This window comes from Hoplias malabaricus, chromosome 4, assembly GCF_029633855.1.
Source record: "Hoplias malabaricus isolate fHopMal1 chromosome 4, fHopMal1.hap1, whole genome shotgun sequence".
Taxonomy (NCBI): Eukaryota; Metazoa; Chordata; class Actinopteri; order Characiformes; family Erythrinidae; genus Hoplias; species Hoplias malabaricus.
In genome coordinates this window covers 61,219,401-61,246,640 of record NC_089803.1, presented here as the reverse complement: position 1 = coordinate 61,246,640, position 27,240 = coordinate 61,219,401, and the positions used below count along the sequence as shown (strand labels likewise).

The window sequence follows — 27,240 nt, the reverse complement described above, 5'->3', positions numbered from 1 at the left end:
CTGGCTGTTGTACGACTTCAAACCAAGTCAAAATTACTTTTACAATTATAAAAATGTTACTACTGGTGTAGTTCCTCAAAGAAAAATGTCCATGAAATGTGGTAGTTTTCTTTATTTTTTGTCTTGCTTTGGTGAGAGGAAATCATGACGGGGGCGGGGGCGGTTTGTGGTCTCTCTCTCTCTCTCTCTCTCTCTCACACACACACACACACACACACACACACACACACACACACACACACAGTGTGTTATTATGCTGAAGTTAACGACACCTCCAGTGTCGCGCGCACACACTTTGTGTAACTTCACCTGTTTCTGCAGAGTAGAAGTGAGAGCAGTCGGCTGCTGGTAAGTTGTTTTTTTTTCCACATTCGACCGGTTTACGTTTGACTTTGCCACATATTTCCAAATTTATCACTTGTCGTTATATGTCCGTTTTGACCTCAAAATTAAATGCAGTTCATATATTTATACTTTGCAAGCCCTACAGACCCCGTAGAGTGCAAGTCTAACTTCACACGGATTATACCCTAGAAATAATATCCTCGCTCAACAGTTGGCTGGTGGCTCAGGGGCTTAACGGTGATTTTCCTAAACATTTCTCGGGAGATAAAGCATTAGACAAAAATGAAACACGAGATTCTTTTCTCTAGATTAAACTGATGTTAAATAAATGAAAATACACATTTATTCCCAAAGCTGGGAACGTCCTTAGTCTTGGACGAGAGAGGGTTAACTGTGCAATTCAAAAACGTTTGAAACAACAGCTGCTGAAATACAGTGTTTCAGATAAATGTGAGTGTTATTATCTCAGCAAATCTGTGCAAGGTGAGACCTTACTGAGACCTCTGTCTAAACTCAATAAGAGACACAAGTGAGATTCCAGTGCTCTTTTTTCAGGACAGATATCTTCATTGTTGTTCCATAACTTGAATTTCTGAGAGAGTATGGCAGTATTACATTGATCTCTGTCGTGTTTTCTTTACTATAGGTACTCCAGGCCTAAGAAGTACAAACAGTACAAACAAATGCATGTCATGTTGTAATTACTGAGCAGAAAATGAGGAATACATGAAACTATAAACACATTATCTAAGTTATGTCACATGTAAATTTCTCTGCTGCAGCTTCACTTACAGGAAACCACACAGGCAGTAAAGGCAGATTTCACACTTCATCAACCTGCAGTTGTAGATGTCACACCGACATCATCAAAATGCTATTTATTTTTTCATGTTTATGTTTTGCACACGGCGATATGGTGCTTTTTAATTGAATGTGTCTAATGGTTGTAGTCAGAGGTGTGAAATTACCACACATTTACATTTACTCAAGTACAGTTTTGTTTTTCCAGTGCTTTTAATTCTACTGAAGTACACTATAGGCGGTAATTTTTAAACTATAGGCTGTAATTTTTTTTTGTTCTATAATGAAGGGTATCAAATGAGAGTTTCTATTCTTTTTGGCTGCCGTTATATGGATGTATGGCTTTCTGCCATACATACGTCTTTATAGCAATGTCCCAACATTTAGCGTGAATAACTGAATAGTTAATTCTGGATCATAATGTAGCTCATCCCATGTTACTGGTCGCAGCTCTAGTCATGATAAATTCCGCAGTTCCACAGCTCAGTGCTGCAGGACGAGCGAGTCCTGCCTTTTGGTGACCTATGACATCTGTGCTGCTGCCATATTCTATCAGCAATGGCTTTCTGTGCAATTTATACATCATGTGTGTGTGTGAGTGTGTGTCCAATCAAACATATTTGGAAACACTTTGTGCATCTTACAGTAGTTGAAGTCCATTATTGTAAATGGTGTCAGATACATAGTGCATGTTCCTAATGCATTTTGATAAAGGTTATTGCAATGAAATGAGTGCCTTTTTCAACAAAACTACACAAACAGACAATCATTGTACATTTTATTTAGGTGCAACCAGTCAAATATTCAAAGCATAACTCATCAATCCAGGTAGACCCTTGTGGCAGCGCACATCATAGGTTATTTTGTCGTTTCGAAACATAAGCCAGGAAGGGTTTCAGCAAACCCTTTGGTCTTAGTAATCACTGACCACTGCCTGCTTTAATTAGGTTGCATACTTGTGGGCTGGCCTCTTTTAGCCATTTTCTGAACTCTTTCACAAGAACTAGAACTTTATAGCCTTTAAGCAGAGGATTAGGCTCTTTGTGTTTGTAGAAAGTGCCTGGCATGAAGTGAAAGTGCATCTAAATAGTTCATTCGATTTTTATTAATGTACATAGAAGACAACAGGGAAACCCTACTACTATGCAATAATGGTAATAATCATGTTTCTCTTCCAGCTCTGGCCACCACAACCTTAAATGCTCAGCCAGCTCACGTCACACACTTCATGCCTTTTTCCTAACTGTTCCTAAATAGTCTTTAACTGGTTTTAATCTGTATTGAACTTATACAGAATGTTCCTAAAACTTCTAAAACAAATCCTTCACACATTCAGTTTTCAGTGACAAGGGTTTTGACTGAATGGTTCCTGATGAAACAAAATGATGTAATTGCCATCTTATTACATCATTATTTTTAAAGAAATAGTTTAATTTAAGTAATTTAAATTTAATTTAAATAATTTAAATTTAAGAAATCCTTAGTAGGATATTATGGTTGTGTGTGTGTGTGTGTGTGATATTGCATGTGGTAGTTTAAAAAATGTGCTATGATTCCCTGTGGTTGTTTGCCGTGTTTCCATATTGTTTCTTTAACAATAAATATTTGCTGTTTTAAAAAAAATGCTGAAACAGTGGAAAAAGCCAAAATCATTTAGTCAATCCTACATAGAAACCACATTTCTTGAACCAGTGAGCCTCGAACAGAAATTCATTAATGAAAGTAAGCATGACATTTGAATGTACTAAGCAGGTAATTTTTTAAATGTGTACATGTGTATAACAGAGTGAGGAAGTGTGAGTATAGGGCACTGGAACAATCTACTCATCACCTCACAGCACCTCAGTTTCCATCCACTACTTTTCCCAGCACACACACGCTTTAAATGGCACATTCTAAAATGTCTGAATTTTTAAACTAGTGTTTAAACCTAAACACCACATGATATTTCTAGTAAAATTTCACTGTAGGTTTTTTATGATGCTACATTGAAAATTGATGTTCAGGCAGTGACTTCATCTAGACTCCAATCTTTAGTGAGAATATTATAAAATATTTTTTGTTTCTAGAAATTATTATTAAGTGAAGTTATCTCACTGTTTATTTTTTATCTATTAAAAATTATTTAATATTTCTGCATCATTTGCAAATAATGTTCCCATCAACTTTATTTTCTTTATTAGTGAAATCATTTCTTGTTTCACACGATATATTCATTAAAAGCATGTTTCTCCATTATTGGAGAAAAATATTGATTTTGAACAGAACACCTGTCCTTCACATTGTGAATTCTATAGATGCACATAAATGTTCTAACGTTGCTAAGAATAAAACGTTGTTACCTTTTTTCCTTCTATACAGTTACTGTTTTGAATGATGCACCTTTTTCATTGGACAGATTTGATATGTAAGATTCGATCAAATATGGAGCATCTGTAAATAACAATCAATGTCGAGTGCTTGATTTCTCTAAACTCTTTGTACAGAAAGCTATTCATGAGCTATACTGTATCAGCTGATACCATTTTAAATGTAAAGTGAAATATAAATTTGTATATATAAATAGTATATGTTCCTCTTATGAAATGGGGGCTGATGCTTTATAAAGGCACACCACAAACCCAATGGATAGGTTTGTGGCTGTTGCTTGAGTTGACCATGTCTATATTAGACATTACAGTAACAGTTTAGATTGTTCAAGCAATGTGTGGTTTAAACTTGAATCTTTTTCAAAATAAATATATTGCCTTTGTGCAAAATTTCTTGGTAACCCTTTATGTTATCCAGGTATGTATAGGAATTATTAAACTAAATGTGTGCTTAATACGTCATTATACAAATTTAGTAGGACATGTAGGTCATTGGTCATAAGACTACTTCACACTTACCAAATCCTTTCATGACAACTGACATAACCCTACATACACTATATATTAAAACAAGTTTATTTCAGTGATTGTTAAGTTTAAAATGCCTAAAGCAGAGAGACAACTAACCTATAACTTGGTATAGGTAATCACGGATGTTTATGTAGGATTATGTCAGTTGCCATGAAAGGCTTATATAGGTGTCATGTAATCTTAAGACAAATATGCACTCTTAATACAGAAATGCCTGACACTTCTAGAAATCCTGTAATGATAACAATTTTCAACGCATTATATGGCATGATTAATAAATTATAATGCTTAGCAGTAGTAATTGGATTGTTAATGTAATTAATAAAAAGATGAGAGTGCTTACAATTTGCTCGAAAAGATCTTTTTAAAAAAGCATGTATTTCCAAAATTATTGTATTTGAGAAGAATACAACGTTCAGTGGAACTTAAGATGAAAACAAAAACAGAATTTTGCTGTTTTGCTTTTAGTATATGAATCTTGAGACTTTAACTAAATGTAAAGGTCAGCTGGGGCTAAAAAGCAAAATAATAAAAGTGAGTATAAAAAGTGTTTTTCTAGTGTTTTTGGTTTTATTTTTTATTTTTTTGGTCTTTATATCGAGTGTTTTAGTGCATCCTGATAGGCCTGTGTGTGTGTGTGTGTGTGTGTGATGGGTGGGTGGTGTTGTGTGCGTGTGTTTGTGTGTGGTGGGTGGGTGGTGTTGTGTGCGTGTGTTTGTGTGTGGTGGGTGGGTGGTGTTGTGTGTGTATCTGTGTGTGTGATTATTACTTGATGAAAGACTTTACTGGTTTTTGATCTCCAGTGTGACCTTCTGTGCATTTGAACAGAACTGAAGGATTAAGAACTTCACTCACCTTTGATGAAATATTGAATACAGCCTTGTGAAGGGCAGGAAGGTCCTGGTTTTCAAGTCATGATTTTATGTTCAACCTCCAATTGTTTTATTCATTTTATATTTAACAACCATATATTTGTATGCATATCTTTAAGTGTCTACAAATTACTTTGAGTTTACCTGTAATGTTGAATAAAAACCAGACATTGTAGCTCAGCATGCTTGAATGCTTGAATGCTAACTTGCAATTCTGTTACGTTATATAACAGACATGCACAATGCACAATGCCTAGATAGGGATTTTACTTATTGATCTTGTGGCAAAGTAGCGTTTACTTTGTGAATCTAAATTTCTTTGAACACATTTGATGTGAAAAAATAAAATTAAACAATACATCAAAGAGGTTTTGTCCACAATTAGATTTCTATATAAACTCACTCAGTATTTCACAGAAGTGATCTAATCAAATTTATTTATATAGTGATTGATGTTGTCACAAAGCAGCTTTACATAATTAATGATTTCACCAACTTAACCTATAGTTTTTTTAAACTTTTGTTTAAAGTTGAAGTAAATTCAGTCCCATTTACATTAGTTATTTTTTTGGTGACATGTAGATGTTTGATTGAATATAACTTGACAACTGAACAAAAACCAGGCTACATTTGAGCTTTCTCAGGCACAGGTAGAGCACACCTCTCCAACAGGAAATGTGTGGTTTGAGTTATTGCTCAAGAGCAAGAAGTGGCAGGCATCAACACATATAAGTGATGATAAGGTGCTTTAAAAAAGTTAAAAGTATTCATCAGTAAAACAAACCAGCTGACAAACTGAAACAAATCAGAAATCAGTTTCAGAGGAATGCAACAACAGATATGTTTCGGAGTGTGTGTTGGTGAATTTGCATTGTTCATTGATGTATGTGGGGTATTTGTGAGTGTGGCGTGTGGTGTGTGTGTGTGTGTGTGTGTGTGTGTTTCATTTCATGTTTTGTTTTTCACACCCACCATACACTTATTTTTGTTAATGCTTTGAATTTCTCTGTGGCATATATTTAACATGAAATCTCATGTTAATAGTCCAAAAAACCTGAATAATAATATCAACCTTTTCAGCTTTGACTCTTTTCAAGGGACTTACTTTCAGATTTCCACAGACATTTGCACCAGACCTCCAAAGTCTTGTCGTACAATCAGTGATGTATTTTAGGGTGTACTCTTCTGGGAAGGCCTGGGAAGATTGCTTTGATTGCATTCAGAAGATTTGATTGCATTCAGCTATGAAAATATTAGCTAAGTTACTATGAGCTAGATTCTGGAGGATCTGGTTCTTAAGCACCACTCCAACTTATCCCAGAGCATTTTTTTATTCAAAACGCTGTTTACATTTTCTTGTAAAGTTACATTTTGTAAACTGTACTGATGTTATTGTAAAACTGTCAAATGTGATACTATGACATGTGATGTCTGTGTTCTGAGACCTGGAGCAGCATGTCCTAATTGTGGAGTTGAATGGTAACTGAAATAGCTCAGTTGTGGTGCTTTAGAATGTGATCAAGAGATAAGAGCTGGGCTGTAGACTGGTTTTAGGTCATGCTGCTTACATGGTGCTTGGTACAGTGTTTAAACCAAAGTGACTTTTTCCCTGTTGAGTGTGTTTTATGTGTGTGCGTGTGCTCGTGTGCTGTGGTTTATGCACCGGGTGCAAATATGTGTCCAAATATTTTCACAGCAATAATGTGCAAAGGCATGACATGACACTAAACATGACATTACATGACACTAAAAATTAATAACAGCTTAAATAAATATAAAAATAACCAGCACTACTTACAGTATTTTACCAAAGTAACCATAAAATTCAGCAATTTTATACAGCAATATGTAAATTGGCATATATTAAAAGATACATATATTGTAAAATAATTTCCTTTGCTTTAAAGAAATAAATGTATGATGTACAGTGTACACACATTTTAAAGCGTACATTCATGTTGGTGTCAGACTAGAGGACAGAAGTTCTGGGACACTGAAGTTTGGGTTTTGTGTTACACACCTATTTATAGTTGCCTCTCCCTCCTATAACCTTTCTCCCCCAACTCTTTCACTCTGTCTCTCCCTCCTTCTTTCTCTTTCCCTCCCTGTCTTTAGTCTGTTGTCCATTTTGAATGTTTTCTGCTTTTTCTTAAGGCTCATAACCTTTTAGGTAAGATCTATAAAACCCAGCCTCAGAATATTTACTCTTTATTCAGCAAATATATTTGTCTTAAATCTTGACTGTCAAGTCTCTACTATGGATCTTTGAGTGCCTACTGTGGACTGATGCATGTTTTTATAGGAATGAGGAATTGAAGTGTGACATTTAGAAAGTAAGGTTTAAATAACTAATCTTACTTGTTCGTGTATTGTCCTTTTCCTGCTGTTTCAGTCCCTCTCATTCTCACTTATACTTTCTTTCACTTTCTCATTCTTAATTTTATTTTCTTGCTATTTTCTTCTTTTCTGACTTTTACCTTTTACTCCACCTTTCCTTCTCTCTCTCTCTCTCTCTCTCTCTCTCTCTCTCTCTCTCCTCTCTCTCTCTCTCTCTCTCTCTCTTTCTCTATCTATCTCTTCCAAAATATTTGTAAACCAATTTAGAATAATAATAATCATAATAATAATACTGTGACAAACAGTTATAATTTTGTCTGACTTGTATTGTCTGCATTGAGCATCTAACCGAACCTAGTCATGTGAACATGCTTTTGGTGTCACCGACTTAGCCTTTTGTGGATTAGTGAGAAGTGAGAAATGTGTATTTGAAATAAGTAGTGAAATATGATTAGGTGCACTTTTTTCCAGCTCTTACATGAAAATGAGAAGAAAACTTTACATCATGAGTTATTCAGGAGCTATTTCTCCTGTTTCCTTCTCTTTTCCTCAATCTCAAACTGAGAGGAGAGATGGGATCATAAAGGACTGAAATAGAAAAGAAAAAAACACATGACTTGTGCAAAATTTGGGTGATATTCTACCTTAAGAAAAACTTGACTTACATAATTAAAATGATAAAGATATGACAGTAGTAGAGAATTAAAATCCATCTTTAAATGACAAATCCTTCACCAAGTTTTGACTGAATTCCCTTTAGAAAGCACAGCATGCTCATAATCATTAAATTTTAAATAAAAAAACATTATTTGTGTATTTTAGCATGTGATACTGAATCTCTTTGCACGCTTTTCATCTTCTGTCTACAGAGTCCAGGACAAGAAACAAGAGTGAGAGACCAAATCAGAAACTGACCTTTCCTCCACACTTTCACACACCCATACTCACATACAGTCCTACACACACTCTCAATCCAGTAAAGCTGTTCCTTGTGGAGGGGTTGTGGTGAACCAGGCACCACTCTCATCTCACAAAGAAACACACACAAACAGATGTTCCTACACATATTTCCATAGAGTTTTAAGGAGGTCCCTTTTGGTGTAAAGAAAAGCACGGTACTTCACTGAGAGCTCTGGAGACCTTTATGAAACAACCAAACACCTGAAAAGGACTTCTCTGGCATGGTTGGATTAATCTGAAGATTTCTCACTGGATACTCGCTGTATTAAAAGCCCCCTGTACTGGATTTTAGACTTGAGATCATGTCTCCATTTCTGAGGATTGGGTTCTCCGCTTTTGAGATGGACCCTGGACTAGCTTACCATGAGGAGGTACTCAGCCCTTACTGCGCTGTCTACATGAAGGAAGCCGTGGAGACCGGTAAGAGTGTTTTTGTGTTTTCATACATTTTTCAGGACAGAAAACAGGTGACAGTATGCTTCCTGGCTTTTTGCTTACTGAGGTTGAGGATTGGTGTCACTTAAGATCTTTAACTATCTACATTTAAAGTCAATGGGCCGCATGGTGGTGTAGCAGGTAGTGTCGCAGTCACACAGCTCCAGGGACCTGGGGGTTGTGTGTTCAAGTTTAAGGTGACTGTCTGTGAGGAGTTTGGTGTGTTCCTCCCGTGTCCGCGTGGGTTTCCTCCAGGTGCTCCGGTTTCCTCCCACGGTCCACGGTCTGGTGAACCTACCCATTGAGTTAGTTACTACTACACTCAATGTTCAAGTTTACATCCTTGGTACTTACAAACATTTAAAATGCAACTGACCATTTAGACCATTTGTGTTCACCAAGTTTTTAAAATATTCTTACACAATGTAATGGACTTTTTAAAATATGTTCAAACTTTATTTGTATTTATTTGGCCCTGTGAAGGACTGGCTCCCCGTCCAGGGTTTTTTCCCCGCCTTCCAGGTAGGCTCTGGACCCACCGTGACCCTGAACTGGATAAGCGGTTACAGATAATGAATGAATGAATGAATGAATGTATTTATTTGTATTTACAAATAAATAATATTTATGAGCCATATTATAAATATTGTACATAAATATGAATATAGACATGTATATGGGGCTCTTTAGTAATATATGAAGACACTTACATATATGTAATGGACATGAATCTTTATTATTTCATATAGCTATTTACATATTTATATAGTACATACAGCAAATGACACGTGTTGCTGCTTTGTGAGGGCAGAAATGATGGAAATGTGGCTGCAAAGCCAAGGGTCTTATCTCACTTCCTTCTCGTGTGGGGAATTTTTTTTTTAAAGTTCCATTTGTGAAAATATGTGATGATATAAGTTTGGTAAAATGTCTTATGAGTAAATGATGGCCTTATAACCATTTCTATTTAGGCGCCCATAACTGGGCTCACACTCTCTAGGTAAGTGAAAGTGTCTCCCCCACCCCCTTTACTCAGCATAATGCTAGCAAATGCAGAAGTCTGTGAGCTAGTATAACAGAACTGGGCACTAAGATTTTTCCTTCAAATGTGGTGACTTCTAGTGAAGTTGTGTTAGCAGCAGACCGAAAAGGAAGTTGCTCATAGCATTAATTCTAATTACTTGGTAGCACTGTGTGACTGTGAGGCAGAGAATTGGCAATGAATAAAATATTGGATAAAAAAGGTTTTGTTCAGACAGTGATGATATATGAATATAATAAAGTAAAAATATTTTTCTGTCAAACTTTACACAAATGCATAAAAAATATTAATCTTTTTCTATAAGTGTTTTTAAGGCACTTTCTTAATGGTAACCCATGCAGTAGAATGTTTACATCAGTGTAAATGACTGACTTGCATTTGTTTATTTTTAGAACCCCTGAATCACCGGAAACTGAACGAGCTTTATTAAAAATGTGAACTCGTATATTTGCTTATACTGCATGATTAAAACTAAAAATAGCAAAGATGGTTTCTGCATTTCCTGGAGACATAATCCTAGGAAAAGTTGGATCTTTCATCTTTTCAGTGTTTTTTGTTTATTACATTCTAATAACCTCTTCTTTGATTGCTATCTGTTATTTACAGAAGTTTCGATAAGAGACTGCAGCAGTAGATTAAAATACATGGCACATATACTGTAATACACCTTAAGAGGTTACTGGAGGTATAGATTTTTAGCATTATATATTGAAATATTTAAAAGGCAAAAATGCCTACTGACATAATTTCACATTTTAAAGAATAGACACCTGCTGTTATGTAAATACAGTTAGAGTCACAGTTTAGAGGCTCTGATGGATTACCATGTTACAACACAAGCATACTACTGCAGCCAGCTACATGTTAGGCAGTCATAGTGACATTGCTGTTGTATGTATCATTAATGTCTAATTACACAGTTATTAGAAATTGGAACATGATACCCAGTGATATGTTTATACTGCCCACATTTACACTCATTGTATATTTAAATTTTATAAAGCTTATATATAAAGTATATAATCTTTTTTCAGGTTTATATTTTGATATAACTTTATAACTGATAATCATCCCTATCCTATACACTTCACTTCACTAAATCAAATGGCTTGAAAAGAGTTAGAATTAGTAGGTAGTGTGTATTAGTGAGATGTGGACCTTTAGAGTGATTCTTGCTCTGAGGAAGTTTCATTATTAGCCTCTGTGGTTATTTCTGTTTTGATGTTGTGACTGGACATGTGACACAAGCTCAGTGATATGAACTTCTAAAAGGTTCAACTCTGAGTGAGTGCTGAAGGCTAGTGCTACTTGACCTTAGGTCTGCTTTTGATAGAGTGGGATTTACAGGCACTGCATTAGACTGGTTTACATTTTATCCCAATGAGAGAAGTTTTAATGGGACTACTGGAGATTTTCTGTCTTATTATTTTAATCTTGTGGGGTTCTGCAAGGTTCTGTTTATGGGCCTCTATTGTTCTTATTACTTATGATTTAAAAATTGCTTATTATATATTGCCTATGGGCGGCATGGTGGCGCAGCAGGTAGTGTCGCTGTCACACAGCTTCAGGTATCTGGGGTTACGGGTTTGAGACTCACTCGGGGTGACAGTCTGTGAGGAGTGTGGTGTGTTCTCCCTGTGTCCGTGAGTGCTTCCTCCGCATGCTCCGGTTTTCTCTCGCAGTCCAAAAGCACATGTTGGTACGTGGATTGGCGGCTCAAAAAAGTGTCCATAAGTGTGAATGTGTACCGCCCTGTGAGGCCCCCTCCAGGGTGTGTTACTGTTTGCCGCCCAGTGATTCCAGGTAGGCTCTGAACCCACCACGACCCTGAACTGGATAAGCGGTTACAAATAACTAATTAATTAATATATTTCTGAAAATATTGAGCTGTATTTCTCATGTAAACAGTGAGGTACATGGGTTTTCTAGGATCAATTCTGTTCTATTCTGTTTCTAGACTCTCAATTCTGTCAAGGTCTGGAAGTTTTACAGCTTATTTCTGAAAAGATGGACATGCTGATTGTTGCTCCAGAGGTCACTCGCTTAAATTAAAAAAAAAAAAAATTTGACTAGGTATATACTGCTATAACCTATATATAAAATGCAAAGGGTATGTATCACAACCAGACTTAGAAAAACTAATTCATGCAATCTCTAGCAGGCTGGACTACTGCAATGGTCTCTTTACTGGACCTCCCAAGTCCACAGTTATGCAGCTTAGTTAAAATGCAGCAGCTAGGACTCTTACCAGAACCAAGAGAACCGAGCACATCACTGCTGTCCTCAGATCACTTCACTGGATGCCGATTAAACTCAGGATTGATTATAAAGTGCTATTAATTGTTCATAAATCAATAAACTGCCTCAGACCAAAATATATTTCAGATCTGCTACAACTGTATGAACCTAGTAGGCCCCTCAGATCACTCTGGACTGATCAGCTAGTGGTGCCCTAGGTCAGAACCATACAGGGGGAGGCAGCTTTCAGTCACTATGCCACCTGCACCTGGAACAGACTCCCAGAAGGCATCAGATTTGCCCCAAATATTACTATCTTCAAATCTAGATTAAAGAACTTCCTGTTCTCCTGTGCCTTTGAATAACATTGCAATTACATTAAATTAGAGGTGTATAGATGTAGATCTATTTATTTTAAGATCTATCTATTTTAATATATGTCCTTCCTTTTATTACACTGTTTAACTTGTCTTTTATATTTTAGTTTATTTTAAATTCTTCTTGAATAGCTTTTTAATTGTTTTTAGTATCCTTTACATTTTTAATTCTTATACTATATTTTTTCTGTATTGCTCTGTAAAGCACTTTGAATTGCCATTGTATATAAAAAGTGCTCTATAAATAAATTTGCCTTGACTTACTACTTTGAATCAAAAAATGTACATAATTTGGGTGTTATACTTGATAATTGCACTCTCATGCTAAGCAGCTATCTAGAGCCTGTTTCTTTTATTTAAAAAACATAAGTAAATTGAGAACTGTAGTTTCAAATGCAGAACTATAGATGCTTATACATTTTTTTATTTCATCACATCTTGACTACGGCAATGCTCTTTTTTTAGGATGTCTATCTGTAATCTCTTGCTGCAAAACTACTTATTAGGTCAACAAGATGATCACATATAAATACTTTATAAAGTGCCAATGCTTTATGACAAATCCACGCTCTCACTTTGAGACACATGATAATCGAGCATTTGAAATTTTGTTTTGAAGTTTGAAATTGCACCAAAATTGCAGAACTCTTTACCCATTGTTTAAGCTGATTCTGGGGTTTCTTTTAAATGGAGATATCAAATAACTAAAGTTTGGGAGAAGGACCATGTCCAGACACCATTACGCACCCTATAAATCCACTCCTTCCCCCCTCCCTCACCTTCTCATGATGATATTCACACCCCTACTCATCTTTTTCATTTAATTGTTCTGTTCCTATTACCTAAATAAAAAAGTGTGTGTGTGCGTGTGTGGTCAGTATTAATCAAGTTGAAGGGAAATGTGTATCACATATGTTAGATGAAAATAGCTTTTTGCCTGGTCTCAGAGGCCTTCCAGTTTATTAATCATTATGTATATACGTAGACACCCATTTCTGCAGAAACTTGAGAAGGAATTGGAACTGAAATGGCTTCACACATAAATTACATGTTCATAACTTTGTTGTCCTTGCAGTTTCCACTGAATATCTGAAACTAACTTTAAAATTGCAGAAGAAAGCAAAAGCTTCAGTCAATGACAGCATTCTGACTGAAAAATTAAGTATATTAAGGGCCATTTCTGACATATAAATTGTACTATCTCTAGGCTATTAAACCTTATCTACAGCTAAACCTAAACGTTATTCTAATCTCAGAAACCAAAATATATTTGTTTTTTTTTCCTTTATATCCATAAAAATATATAAAATAAGAAAACAGACACACAGAAAAAAACATGGTAACTAATCAGCAGATTTATGCTAAGGATTTCCCAGCAAACCCTTCAGTTTCAATCTTACTCATACCCAAACCTCAAATACTTCAAACCCAGAGGAGGAGGAGTTGTAAACATGATGCCAATGAGAGTGGCTGAGTGATTGAGTGAATGATTGAGCGAGCAAGCGATTGAGTGAGTCACTTCCAAAGTGCTTGCATCTAGAAATCTCCTTTTACATTCTGAGGTTACAAACATAAAACATAAAAAATGTTGCTGATAACTGTATGAAATTTGTGTGCATGTTTGTGTGTGTGTGTTTATGTGCTTAGAGAAGGGTCAGGTGTATAAACAGAAGCGCCCAACCATGTATCCCCCTTGGAGCAGCACATTTGATGCTCATGTGCACAGAGGCAGAGTGATGCATGTCGTGGTCAAAGACAAAACGGCTGAGCTGAAGACCGAGGCCACCGTTCAGCTGGACACGCTTGCATCCCGCTGCAAGAAAGAAAATGGAAAACTGGAAATCTGGGTCAGAATTTCAATATGATTGTGTGTATCCATGTGTGTGTGTGTGTGTGTGTGTGTGTGTATGTGTGTGCGCGTGTGTGTGCGCGTGTGTGGGGAGGGGGGTGGGGGATTGAGTTTCTGTAAGCAGTTTTGATGGCAAAATGCAACAAACCTGCAATGTAAAAATTGATCAACATGACAATGATTGCACAATGGAATTAGAATAGTTATACTGGAAAACATGGTTATACACTTGGTTTAAAAGCAAGAACAAAATTTCATTGTTATTATTATTATTATTATTATATTTGTATTATTAGTAATAATATGAAGTATATTCATAGAACATAATATACTAGAAAAATGTATGTATACGTTTGTGTTCATGTTTTGTTCTCATAAATATAATAATTCTGTAATGTGTCTGAATCTGCTTGTGTATATAAATGAGTGGATGGATGAACTGCTGATTCTCTGTGAAGCTGTTCCTTTTATGTGTTATTTAAGGTGGAGCTAAAGCCTCAGGGTCGCCTGCTGATGGAAGCACGGTATTTCTTAGAGAGAAGTGGCAAGTGTTATATCTCTTACACAAGAATACGTACCCTCGCTCCAGTCATAGGACTATGTACACTGACTCACAACTTCACCCACACTCAGCCTTACACACCCAAACAGAACCACCCATCCACCCACATCCACACACACCCACACCCACCCACCCACACACACACACACACACACACAAAACACAAAAAGATTGTGTGCTCAGATAACTAGTTTGGTTAGTTTATATATATATAATATCGTGTATGTGTGTGTGTGCTTAGATGCTGGTCATGGTGAGGCAGATGGAGAGACTGAGAGAGAAAGTGAGGGAATGTTTGCTCTGCATCAGCGGCGTGGTGCAATCAAACAGGCCAAAGTTCATGTGGTGAAGTGCCATGAGTTCACAGCCACCTTCTTCCCCCAACCCACGTTCTGCTCCGTCTGCAAAGAATTTGTCTGGTAATGTCCACTCAGCATATAGCTCTCATGCCCATGTAAGGAAATCTGGGTCTCAGCATATATGAATATTTTTGTGATTTTTTGAGTCACAGGGTCATAGTCCTCTGAAATTCAATTTTATGGGATTTACTCTCCTGTCACATTTCAAATATGTTAAAAACCATCTGCAGCATCTCAAACCCAAAAAAGCTTAAAACAGGCAAACAATTTGATATGTGCTATGTGTATTGGTATTTATGTGTACTGGTATTGCTTTTCCAAAACATACACTACATTGACTCTGTAAAATAATGTACATTCTGACAAGGTTAAATTCCACTTCTGTTCTGATTTGTTTATTATTTGTTCCATTTATTTTTGTGCACTTTATATTCTTCTGTCTATTACCTATTTGTTATTGTTTGTGTGTATATGTAAATGTACATTTAAATGCACAATAGAAGCTATTAAAAATATTATTTTTGATTGTCATTCAAATTGATTGTCATTCAAATGTGCTTAGACATGGGCATCCTTATACAACACATTTAAAAGAATAAATCTGGATGTTTTAGGGTAATAATTGGTTATATGTACATACTGGAGTCATTTATCTGCTCTCTCTGTCTCTGTCTCTCTCTCTCACTGTCTCATTCTCTCTCTTCTTCAGGGGGCTTAATAAACAGGGATATCAATGCAGACGTAAGATTCCCAAGTTTTGTAATTTCCAGGTTTATTAATGAGTCTCATACAAGTTTTGTAAAGCAGATTTCATCATTGTCTTTCTATCTTTCTTCCATTTAGAGTGCAATGCTGCAATCCATAAAAAGTGCATTGACAAAGTGATTGCCAAATGCACAGGGTCAGCAATTAACAGTAAAGAAACCATGGTAACTACTGCTGTTGAAGCTATATTGCTTTTATATGTATACTATGACTTTGTTCCAAATGTATTCAAGGCAGCTTGGCATGTGAATCACAAAAATCGATGGAATTTAATTATGTATATTAGACACCTAAATTAAAATCCCATAACAACATTAATGAAATGGGTATTTAAAAAACAGCAAATGCTTTAGTTTAGCTTGCATCTATTTTGTGTGTGTTTCAGATCCATAAAGAGCGCTTTAAGATGGACATACCTCACAGATTTAAAGTGTATAACTATAAAAGTCCGACATTCTGCGAGCACTGCGGAACACTGCTCTGGGGACTTGCTCGACAAGGCCTCAAATGTGAAGGTGAGTGATCACATGACCCCTCAGAGATCATTTGAATTGAAGTTGTGTCATCATTCTTTAAGTGGGCATTATGCCCATATCAGAAAATTCTGATTGTACTACCCCTGGCAAAAATGAAGAAATCCCCACAGAGCATGTGTACCCATTATCTGCAGCAAATAAACTAATCACAGGTATGACACAAAACATGTATGTTATATAGTTGAATGTTGTGGATTCATGAAATACCAAAATTTCAGATCAAGTAGAGAGAAAAATATGAAAACAGTTAATGTTGGAGGAAACAAATAATGGAATCATCAACAACAAGTGGGTCCCAATCTTGTTATGGTTGACAGATTAGCTTTACAGGGGATTAGTTTTTAAAATTCCCACCATATTTCATTAAACTGATTTTTCTTTCCTGAACACTTTTCTTATGGCAAGATGCATGATCATCTTGAATATCATTATCATTGCATCATCACCACCCCTTAGTGTGCTGATTTCATAATTTTGCCAGCGGTATTAAGCTTGATTTCTTTATGACAGAAAATAATTTTCATTTTCAAGCTGCTTTGCCCTGCCATCATAAATAAGACTATTCAAAATCAAAGACATTTGGTTCTATCTATACTTGGAGGGTTAGACTAAATTTTTTATAGTTTGTGTTCACTTTGAACACTTCACTGATCCCGAAGGAAATTGCAGTAACGTGCTTCACTGATGTGCTTTATTTTGGTGTGTGTTAGCTCATTTGTGGCACAGATGTAGAATTATTCATAATTAGTTTACTGAACAACTATGCAATTTAAATTATATGTCTTTAGTGGACAGAAAACTGCTTAACTTCAAACGGTTTTTATTTTCTTTTGTGTGTGTGTGTGTGTGTGTATGCATGTGCAAGAATGTGGAATGAATGTCCATCACAAATGTCAGAAGAAAGTGGCCAATCTCTGTGGAATCAACCAGAAGCTAATGGCCGAGGCACTGGCCCTAATTGAGAGCACACAACAGGTTAAATAGCACAATAAATTATTGATTATACACTCAGTACCTTTTAAGGTGTTCTGTGAGTTACTGGTGATGTCATGATACAGTATCAAAGTTAAAAATGATTTCTGTCTCAGGCAAGAAGCTCAAAAGATATTGAAGGGACTGGACGTGAAGGGCCAGTTGTTGTGGGTCAGGCAGGAATGGTCAAAGAATCCACAGGCTACTTAGCAGTCCAATCACTAACTCCTGCGCCACCACTACCACGCAAAGGTAACACACACACACACATGCAAACCTATACAAGCTTAGTAATTCCATAATAACCGTAAATTTTTTACAGGTTTCATAGCAACTGTTTGGATTTTGGACTAGAAACAGACTGCAAAATTGTCCCCTACAACTTCCCTGTTCAGATTAACTAGGACATTGTTGTCATTTTTATGTTAAATGTTGTGATTCTGTGCTGAGCTGCCAGAATATAAACAGAAGTAAAGTTGTAGCACGTTTTCAGATATAACTGGGGAAACTATAAACTTTATAAACTATAAACTTTACTATAAAAATAATTTACTCTGAGTGATTATAAGGATATTTATCTATATAAACAAAGCACAAAAATTAGGGAAATTTGTGTTTGGTAGATTATTTTTTGTTGTAACAATGCTTCTTGGCATTATACCTTATACCATTGAAAAGCCTGTTAATTTACCTTTTAAATGTTGCCACATTTGTAAGGAACATGTATTTGTGGGATGAGCAGTAGAGCTAAGTATATTGGTTGCGCCCATGAAAAATTTGCCAAATCCTCTCACCCTTCCAAAGGGTGCTTAAGCCATATTTGATGCATGAAACTATCATTTGCAAGTTGTTTTGAGTATTCTGAAACACTGCTTTGCTCTTCCCCACTGTCACTCTCAGAGCACCAGGGAATTGCCTGGGATGTCCCACAGAGTGACAGACTGAGCTCCGCTGTGGAACAAGAGCCACTGTATGCTATCCCACGCAAAGAGCACAGATTTACCCTTGAGGACTTCACACTGCACAAGATGCTGGGAAAAGGCAGCTTCGGCAAGGTGTGTGTGTGTGTGTGTGTGTGTGTGTGTGTGTGTGTGTGAGAGAGAGAGAGAGAGAGATTGCGATATAATATTCATTGATGCTCAGAATTACTTACATAAAATATCTTTTCTCACCCATAACTGACAACTGCAGAAGTGTTATCAAACATTATTCCTAAAGCCCATATCAGGAATTCCAGATTTCTAAACCAAAGATAAATGCATTAAATGTAAAGTAATTTATGTGGAATCAATGTACACTAAAATATTTACAATTTTAAATATTTGCAGGCTAGTTTTAGCCTCCTACCAACTTGTTCTTCAGTGGTCAGTACCATTAGTGAGGTGTATATCAGATACATCAGTTGGTTCTAACGTTTAATTTCAGTATGCAGGTATATTAATTTCATATTAGTATCATTCATATACAACTCTGTATATTCAGCTACTCTTTGGAGTAAATATACACAGGTCAAAACTCTGGACCACACGAATTTACCACAGTAAACCTTTGGATGTTTTTGTTATCGAGATGTGCTTAGAGAAATAGTCTGCAAATTGCTGAATATAGAATATAACACTGTGATGGTCTAAGGCAAAATAAAAGTATGTTAAATCAGAACAAATGGTTTTTTGAAGAGTGTAAAAATGTATGTATGACTGTGTGTGTATGTGTGTAGGTGTTTCTTGCTGAGTTGAGGACCACTGGGCAGTTTTTTGCGGTGAAGGCCCTGAAGAAGGATGTGGTTCTGATGGATGATGATGTAGAGTGTACGATGGTAGAGAGGAGAGTTTTATCTCTTGCCTGGGAGCATCCCTTCCTCACACACCTTTACTGTACCTTCCAGACCAAGGTTAAACACATTCACACACAAATACAGAGACTTTTTAATAATGTCAGAGCTCTGATCAATTATTTAGCCTTTATGTATTATATATTTGTTTATCTGTGTATTATATGTATGCAATTATACACATTTTTCAATCTTTCATCTGCTGTTTATATATTGCACTGAATATATTGTTTTCTGTAGGCTAATCTTTTTCCCTGGTTAATATGAAGCTGGTATATTTTTGTCACACTCACATATTTTCATTAATTATCTGTGTTCATGTGTAGGAGAATCTTTTCTTTGTTATGGAATATCTGAATGGTGGTGATTTAATGTTCCACATCCAGGCCTGTCACAAATTTGACCTGCTACGCTCCACGTAAGACACATTACACATTACACATTCTTCTACACTCAGTAGGTTAGTCAATGATTGCTCTTTTAATAGGCATTTTATTTAATTAAATTAATATACATTTCATGGCAGCCCTTTTTTCACCCTGTTTCATTTCATGGCATTACATCTCTCTCTCTCTGTCTCTCTCTGTCTCTCTCTCTCTCTCTCTCTCTGTGGTAGGTTTTACGCTGCTGAGATCATATGTGGGCTTCAGTTTCTTCATTCGAAAGGCATTGTGTACCGGTAAAAACTCAAAAAACATACCAGAATGACACTTTTTATATAAGCCATGACATTATGACCACTTTTATATTTAATGTCCAATTTCTCTGCTCTAAATGACAATACAAGAGCTTTGTGTAGTTTACAGACTCTAGTCCATCTGTTGTCATGCATACTTTGCTTGCCCCCTTACATCTTGAACTTTGATGGTCAGGACCCCCACAGAACAGGTATGATTTAGGTGATTTCTCAGCACTGCAGTGACACTGATTTGGCAGTGGTGTGTTAGCATTTATTGCACTGGTACAAGCAGCACTGCAGGGTCTGATCTACTCATATCCTCATACCAACGGCACACACAATAACACATTGTGTCCCAACATTGCTGAGAATGATCCTCCACCCAAATCATACCCGCCTTGTGGTGGTGCTTAGGGGGTCCTGACCATTGAAGAACAAGGTAAAATTTGGCAAAGTATGCAGAGCAACATATGGATTACATTCTGTAATTAAAACTACAAAGTGCTCATATATGGTCAGTGGAGCTGAGTGAATGGACAATGGGTGGCGAAAGAAAGTGTTTTGTTATAATATAATGGCTGTAAAGAAAAATGTGATTAAACAGCTTTTTATTTCTGGTTCCGTGTACAGGGATCTAAAGCTGGATAATATCCTGCTGGATATGGATGGTCATATAAAAATTGCTGATTTTGGGATGTGTAAGGAGAACATGCAGGGAGAATCTAGAACCTCAACCTTCTGTGGTACTCCTGATTACATTGCGCCGGAGGTGAACACACACACATACTAAAACACATCACACACTCAAACTACAGTTATTTATTGTATTAATTCTTATACTTAAATGTAGAACTGGGCTCACAGACAAATTAATTCATGACATACAATAAATATATAACTGTAATGAATACAAATATAGTATGTCAAATTATTTTTGGACAGACAGAACACAGTATACATATTCAGCAATATGAATAGAGCATTGTCAACTGAAAGATTATGTATGTTTTTCTACATATGTCTGCTTATTGATAAAGTTCTTTCATCTGCAGATTTTACTTGGGCAAAAATACAGCACTTCTGTGGACTGGTGGTCTTTTGGGGTCCTTCTTTATGAGATGCTGATTGGTCAGTCACCTTTTCATGGGCATGATGAGGAGGAGCTGTTCCAGTCTATTCGTACAGATGATCCCTGTTACCCACGCTGGCTGACCAGAGACGCACGTGACATTCTCATTAAGGTCTGGCCTAATTAACATGAAGGAAACTTAGCAGTAGTTTGACCACATTTCCTCTGAATAACACTATGTAAATAATATTGTGGATCAGTCAAGATATTTTTGGTCTGATGTTTGCTTCATCAGGTTTGCACTGGGGCTTTAAGGCTAATGTAGCAAAAAAGTAATTCAAGCTACTCCAGTGCTCATCATTTTAACTGCATGGTTCAGTCAACACAATTGCCTCAAACTATGTCTGTAATCTCTAATAAGCCACAACATCCATCCATCCATCCATTGTCTGTAACCGCTTATCCAGTTCAGGGTCACGGTGGGTCCAGAACCTACCTGGAATCATTGGGCGCAAGGCAGGAATACACCCTGGAGGGGGCGCCAGTCCTTCACAGGGCAACACACACACACACATTCACTCACACACAATTGCCTTAATTGTCAGTGAGCAAGGTTTTAGTGGCACCAAAAAAGCCATTATAACACAGTACATCATCCTCTTGCTTATTTATAGACCTATGATTAAGTGCAAGTTACAGCTGTTTAGGCTTGTAATTATCTGTAACTAGAGTAACAAGAGTTTAATAACAAGAGTTTAATTTCTTAATAATAATAATAATAATAATAATTATTATTATTATTATTATTATTATTATTATTATTATATAATGATAATAATTCTTTAATCTTCGTTTTTAATCTTTTTTTGTGCTATAGGCAGATACGAGGATGGTTTGCACATTTTCTTGCAATTCTCTATTTTACCACATGATGTCAACAATTTGCACTCCACAAAGGATACACATGGGTCAAAACTTGCTTAAATATACAGAATCAGAATCAGAATCAGAATCAGAAATACTTTATTGATCCCAGGGGGAAATTGCAATTATTACAGTAGCAGCCAGTTGTAATAGAATAAACACTCTAATAAAAATTTAACACAAAAGGAATTTTTACAATATGTACACATCTATAATAATAAATACGGATATACTGTATACAGCAGTAAGAGTATTGCACATTTGAGTTGTTACACTCATAATTAAAAAATTTGTTCTATTGTTATTACTGTACATGTGAAAGGTGTCGTGCATTAAGTGTGGAGTTATAAAGTCTGGTAGCTACTGGTAGGAATGACCTCCTGTGGCGCTCTGTAGTGCATTTTGTCTGAATGAGTCTTGCACTGAACGTGCTCCTGTGTCTCATTACCATGTGATAAAGAGGGTGGGAGCCATTATCCATAATAGCCTGCAGTTTAGACAGCACCCTCCTCTCAGACACTGCCGTCAGTGAGTCCAGCTCTACACCCACAGCCTCACTGGCTCTACGGATCAATTTATTAAGTCTGTTGGCATCTGCTACCCTCAACCCGCTGCCCCAACATGCAACAGCATATAGGATGGCACTGGCCACAACTGACTCATAAAAAATCCTCAGCATAGTTCTGCAGATGTTGAAGGACCTCAGACGCCTCAGAAAATAGAGACGACTTTGGCCCTTCTTGTAAAGGGCGTCAGTGTTCTTAGCCCAGTCCAGTTTATTGTCAATGTGTACGCCCAGATATTTATAGTCCTCCACAATGTCCACATTGACCCCCCTGATGGACACAGGGGTCACCGGCGTTTTGTCCCTCCTCAGGTCCACCACCAGCTCCTTTGTCTTTGTCACGTTGAGCTGCAGATGGTTCAGCTCACACCACGCAACAAAATCGTTCACCGTCTCCCTGTACTCATCCTCATCACCCCTGCTGATACATCCAACAAGTGCAGAGTCATCAGAAAACTTCTGGAGGTGGCAAGTCTCTGTGCAGTAGTTGAAATCCATGGTGTAGAGGGTGAAGAGGAAGGGAGAGAGGACAGTTCCCTGCGGGGCTCCAGTATTGCTGACCACTCTGTCTGACACACAGTGCTGCAGACGTACATACTGTGGTCTGCCAGTCAGGTAGTCAACAATCCAGGACACGAGGGGGGCGTCTACCTGCATCGCGTTCATCTTGTCACCCAGAAGAGCAGGCTGAATGGTGTTAAACGCACTGGAGAAGTCAAAAAACATGACCCTCACAGTGCCGCCTGGCTTATCCAGGTGAGCATACGCTCGGTTCAGCAGGTAGATGATGGCATCCTCAACCCCCAGACGAGGCTGGTAGGCGAACTGGAGGGGGTCTAGAAGTGGCTGGACCATGGGCCGGAGGTGATCCAGGACAAGTCTCTCCATTGTCTTCATGATGTGATACGCTCATTTTTACACTAAGTATTTCTTCATAAATCACAGTTTCTGCATGGGAAGTTACATGCGTACATTTCAGACAGGTGCATATGCACCCTTTATAAATGAAGCTCCAAGTGACTGTCTGTGAGGGGTTTGGTGTGTTCTCCCCATGTCCAAATGGGTTTCCTCTAGGTGCTCCAGTTTCATCCCACAGTTCAAAAACACACGTTGGTAGGTAGATTGGTGGCTCTAAAGTGTCAGTGAATGTGTGAGTGTGTGTTGCCCTGCAAAGGAGTGGCACCCCCTCCAGGGTGTGTTCCTGCCTTGCGTCCAGTGATTCTGTGTAGGCACTGGACCCAGCGCAACCCTGAACTTGATAAGCGGTCACAGACAATGAATAAATGAATGAAGATTTCCCAAATATTCCATAAGAGACTAATTTTTCTCATTAATCTCATTATTCAATGGCATTTATGTTAATAAACTAAGTAGCACAGGCCTTTTCCAATCTACAGTGCTTAGCGAGTGTCACCTGATTCTGATTGTGTGATTGGTTGCAGTTATTTGTGCGGGAGCCTGAGCGGAGGCTGGGAGTGAAAGGCAACATTCGGCAGCATTCATTCTTCAGAGACACTGACTGGAACGCACTAGAGAAACGGCAGGTGGAGCCGCCTTTCAGGCCTACAGTGGTAAGCTTATATGACCAGAATTGTGTGGTTATCTGCTGATCCATCATTGCTTCTAAATGAAGGATATTGGTATAGTTTGCATACTGATGTCTACTGTTGCACTGCTGTAAATATACATCCCTAAATGCCACATTAGTCAAACACATACAGTATTTACCTATATAATGTTAGTGTTTTATGTTTCGTTATGGATCTAAAAGTGACCTCTTTTGGCAGAAATCGCCGAGTGACTGCAGTAATTTTGATAAGGAGTTCATTAATGAGAAACCTCGGCTGTCCAGCGCAGATCGGACCCTAATCAACAGCGTGGACCAGACCATGTTCAAGAACTTCTCCTTCATCAATCCTGGCATGGCTCGCTTTAAAAACCCCTGAAATCACCAGCGCATAAATACATACTAAAGCGACTTCATTGGTGATACTGATGTCAACACTGATTCTGAAAAAAGTACTGCATTGGGTTTTGTACATCATTTCCACAGTAATAAATTAAATTACATCAAGACCATATCCAGTTTTGTTTTTATACTAGGTCCAAACATTACTCATAAATTTTATTTCAGGAAACAAGGTTATTAATAGGGGAGTTTAATCCTATTTGCTCTGTAAATGCTGAGGTGCTGGAACAGTGCCCTTAGGATTTGATAACTGCTGCATATTAAAAACAGTGAGGTCAGGCACTGCTGTTGGACTGTTTGTTGTGGATCAAAACTCCACTTCAGTAAATCAACAAATGTTTGAACATAGTGTGATGTTGGTGTTAATTTTATACACTTGGAAATGTGGTACACGCCTAAATCATTTAGACTGAATGCAATATTTTTTTCTAAAGCAGACAGTTCCTGAGAAACTGAGCCATTCTCAGGAACTACAATGATCTCATCATTAAATAACTTTGGACGTCCAACACTGCCTCAGTTTGAATGTGGATAAATAGGACACATTGCAGAAACCCCATCTCTGGAGGAAGTCCTACTTTTCTGCCCTAAACCATCCCCCATAGTCACGCCAGTGAAATTAATCCCATGATACATACTGTAAATTAAGACAGTATTAATATAGGGGAACAGCAAAATGAATAAATTAAATAAAAATGTATTGGTCCAGCCATAATATAAATGACTAGATTTTGTGGACTGGCATTCGCATGATGTGTATTTATGTGTCATTACCTCTGTGGGATAATGCAGAATGAGTATGTATTTACAGTATTAGGTTATATAAGTTTCCAAATAGGATTTTAGAATTAGCCACAGCATTGCCGTTCATGTGTAAAGTCCCAGCTGAGAAAATTTACTCTAGCTGTTTATGGAAAATGTATGAGTCTGTGTGAGGTTTTATTACAATTAACAATTCCAAAAAGTCTGAGACAGAGTGTGAAATGCTAAGAAAAATAGTGATTGTAAAATCAGTATGAAGATATTTAATACTTCCAACTTTTTTTCCCTCCTTCTTCTGATTCCTCTGTTTTTGTTTAACTTACGAAATAACTTGTGAATTTGGTGTAAAGACCAAACCCACAGTGGAATGCCTGTGACCTTCAATCCCTTAGATACCACTGTGCTAAAAAACTTAGTTTCCTAAGATGAATAATTCAACACTGATTCTTCAATTCAAACCTTTAATACCTCTTATTTTATACTACACATGCAATAATCACTGCTTTGTTTTCTTAGTAGTTCATACTCTCCTAACTTTTGTTAATGTTTGTGTATCTGCTTGTTAGTTGATGGCAGACTGACACTCAGTGTGAATAGTTACTATTTTTAGTATTGTTTCATTATCTTTTTTGTAGAATCCACTGTAAGACTTTTATGGATGACATTTTTGTATGCCTTATGACAACCAGTGTGTCAGTTGCATGTTTTAAAAGTAATGCTGTTCTCTTAACAGAGACATAAATTTAGGTGTAAATAAATCTTTTATTTCTAATACAAATATTTAAGATATTTCAAGACATAATTTTTATTTAAAAACTGTTGGGCTGAATATAAGTACATTGTTGTCCATCATATATATGGACAACAATGAATTACAAAACTGTTAGAGATACTTAAATATTGTTTAGATACGTGATTTCTTGCAAGACTGGTGTTTAAATGCCCTACTAAGGCTTGATCTTGTGCTTTATTGTTTTACCCAATGCGATTGGCAACGAGAGAGAGCAGAGTTGCACCATAGACGACAGTGGCCGGAAATAGGAGGAATACTGATATATATATATATATATATATATATATATATATATATGTATGTATATAAGGTGACCAGACGTCCTCTTTTACCCGGACATGTCCTCTTTTTAGACTTATAAAAATGTATGGGCGGATTTCAATTTCACAAACGTCCGGGATTTTGTTTTTCTAGAGCTTACATAGAATTTCGAGAAGCGTTTCGTTCACAAACTAGTCCCGCCCTCCTCTACTCCGATTGGTTCGCTTGAATCACGTCAGTAGTCCTTGTTTACATCAGGCAAATCTCAGGTACCTACCCTCATCTTGAGCAGCTATGCCGAAACGTAAATGTAAGTTCTCAGATGAATTAAAAAAGAAATTCCCATGTTTTGTGTAGCAAATAAAGGTGTAAAGGACCTAAAAGCACACATTGGTTCAGCTAAACATACAACGACAGTAAGGGGTCCTCTTTTTCACCATCTCAGATCTGGTCACCCTATATATATATATAACTTTTTATTAAGTATTAAATGAAATTATTCAACACATTGTTGCATAAATTGCATAAATGTGATGAGGAAAGTATAATAGCCTGTTCAATTTCTAGAGTTCATGTTTAGCCAGGAGCAGCTATGGTTTCTGCCAGAAGGTTTGGGATATATCACTGAGGTCAGTAGAGCTTATTAAAATGTTGTTAAATCTAGGCCTATATGCTATATCTTTCTAAGTTTAAAAAATGCACAAACGGTTTTACCTCTTTTATGTCCAAATATCAGGGGGATTCTCAGTTAAGCCTCATTTAAGCATGATCATTCCTTTTCCCGGAGTCCAGTTCCGTGTAAGCCTCTCCAGTGGGAAGAGTTGGAACACTCCAGGACAATCCCTAAATTTGAACTTGAGCACTCTGTCTAACTGAACTCTCCTGCCTGTTATATACTCCCTGGTCAGTAACCACGTATCTTTAGAACGGGTAGTTTGCAGTGGAAAGAACGTTGGAGCGTCTAGAATCTTTGGACCTACAGAATTCTGACTGTTATGGAATGGCTTGAATTTGAACTGTGTGTTCTTATCCATGAG

At 37.0% G+C, this 27,240-nt stretch overlaps 1 protein-coding gene across 1 annotated transcript; it reads left to right on the top strand.

Moving 5' to 3' along the window:
- Positions 1-244: 244 nt before the first annotated feature.
- On the top strand, positions 245-25,885 carry prkcq (protein kinase C, theta). The gene is made up of 18 exons (XM_066667435.1): positions 245-348; positions 8,125-8,635; positions 13,955-14,154; positions 14,640-14,700; positions 14,960-15,137; positions 15,787-15,818; positions 15,921-16,006; positions 16,228-16,357; positions 17,244-17,353; positions 17,467-17,602; positions 18,251-18,405; positions 19,068-19,241; positions 19,508-19,599; positions 19,798-19,860; positions 20,491-20,629; positions 20,913-21,101; positions 23,861-23,989; positions 24,206-25,885. Exons 2-18 carry the CDS (start codon positions 8,518-8,520, stop codon positions 24,362-24,364), a joined length of 2,151 nt encoding a protein of 716 aa, XP_066523532.1. The 5' UTR covers positions 245-348; positions 8,125-8,517; the 3' UTR covers positions 24,365-25,885.
- The last annotated feature ends 1,355 nt before the right edge of the window (positions 25,886-27,240 follow it).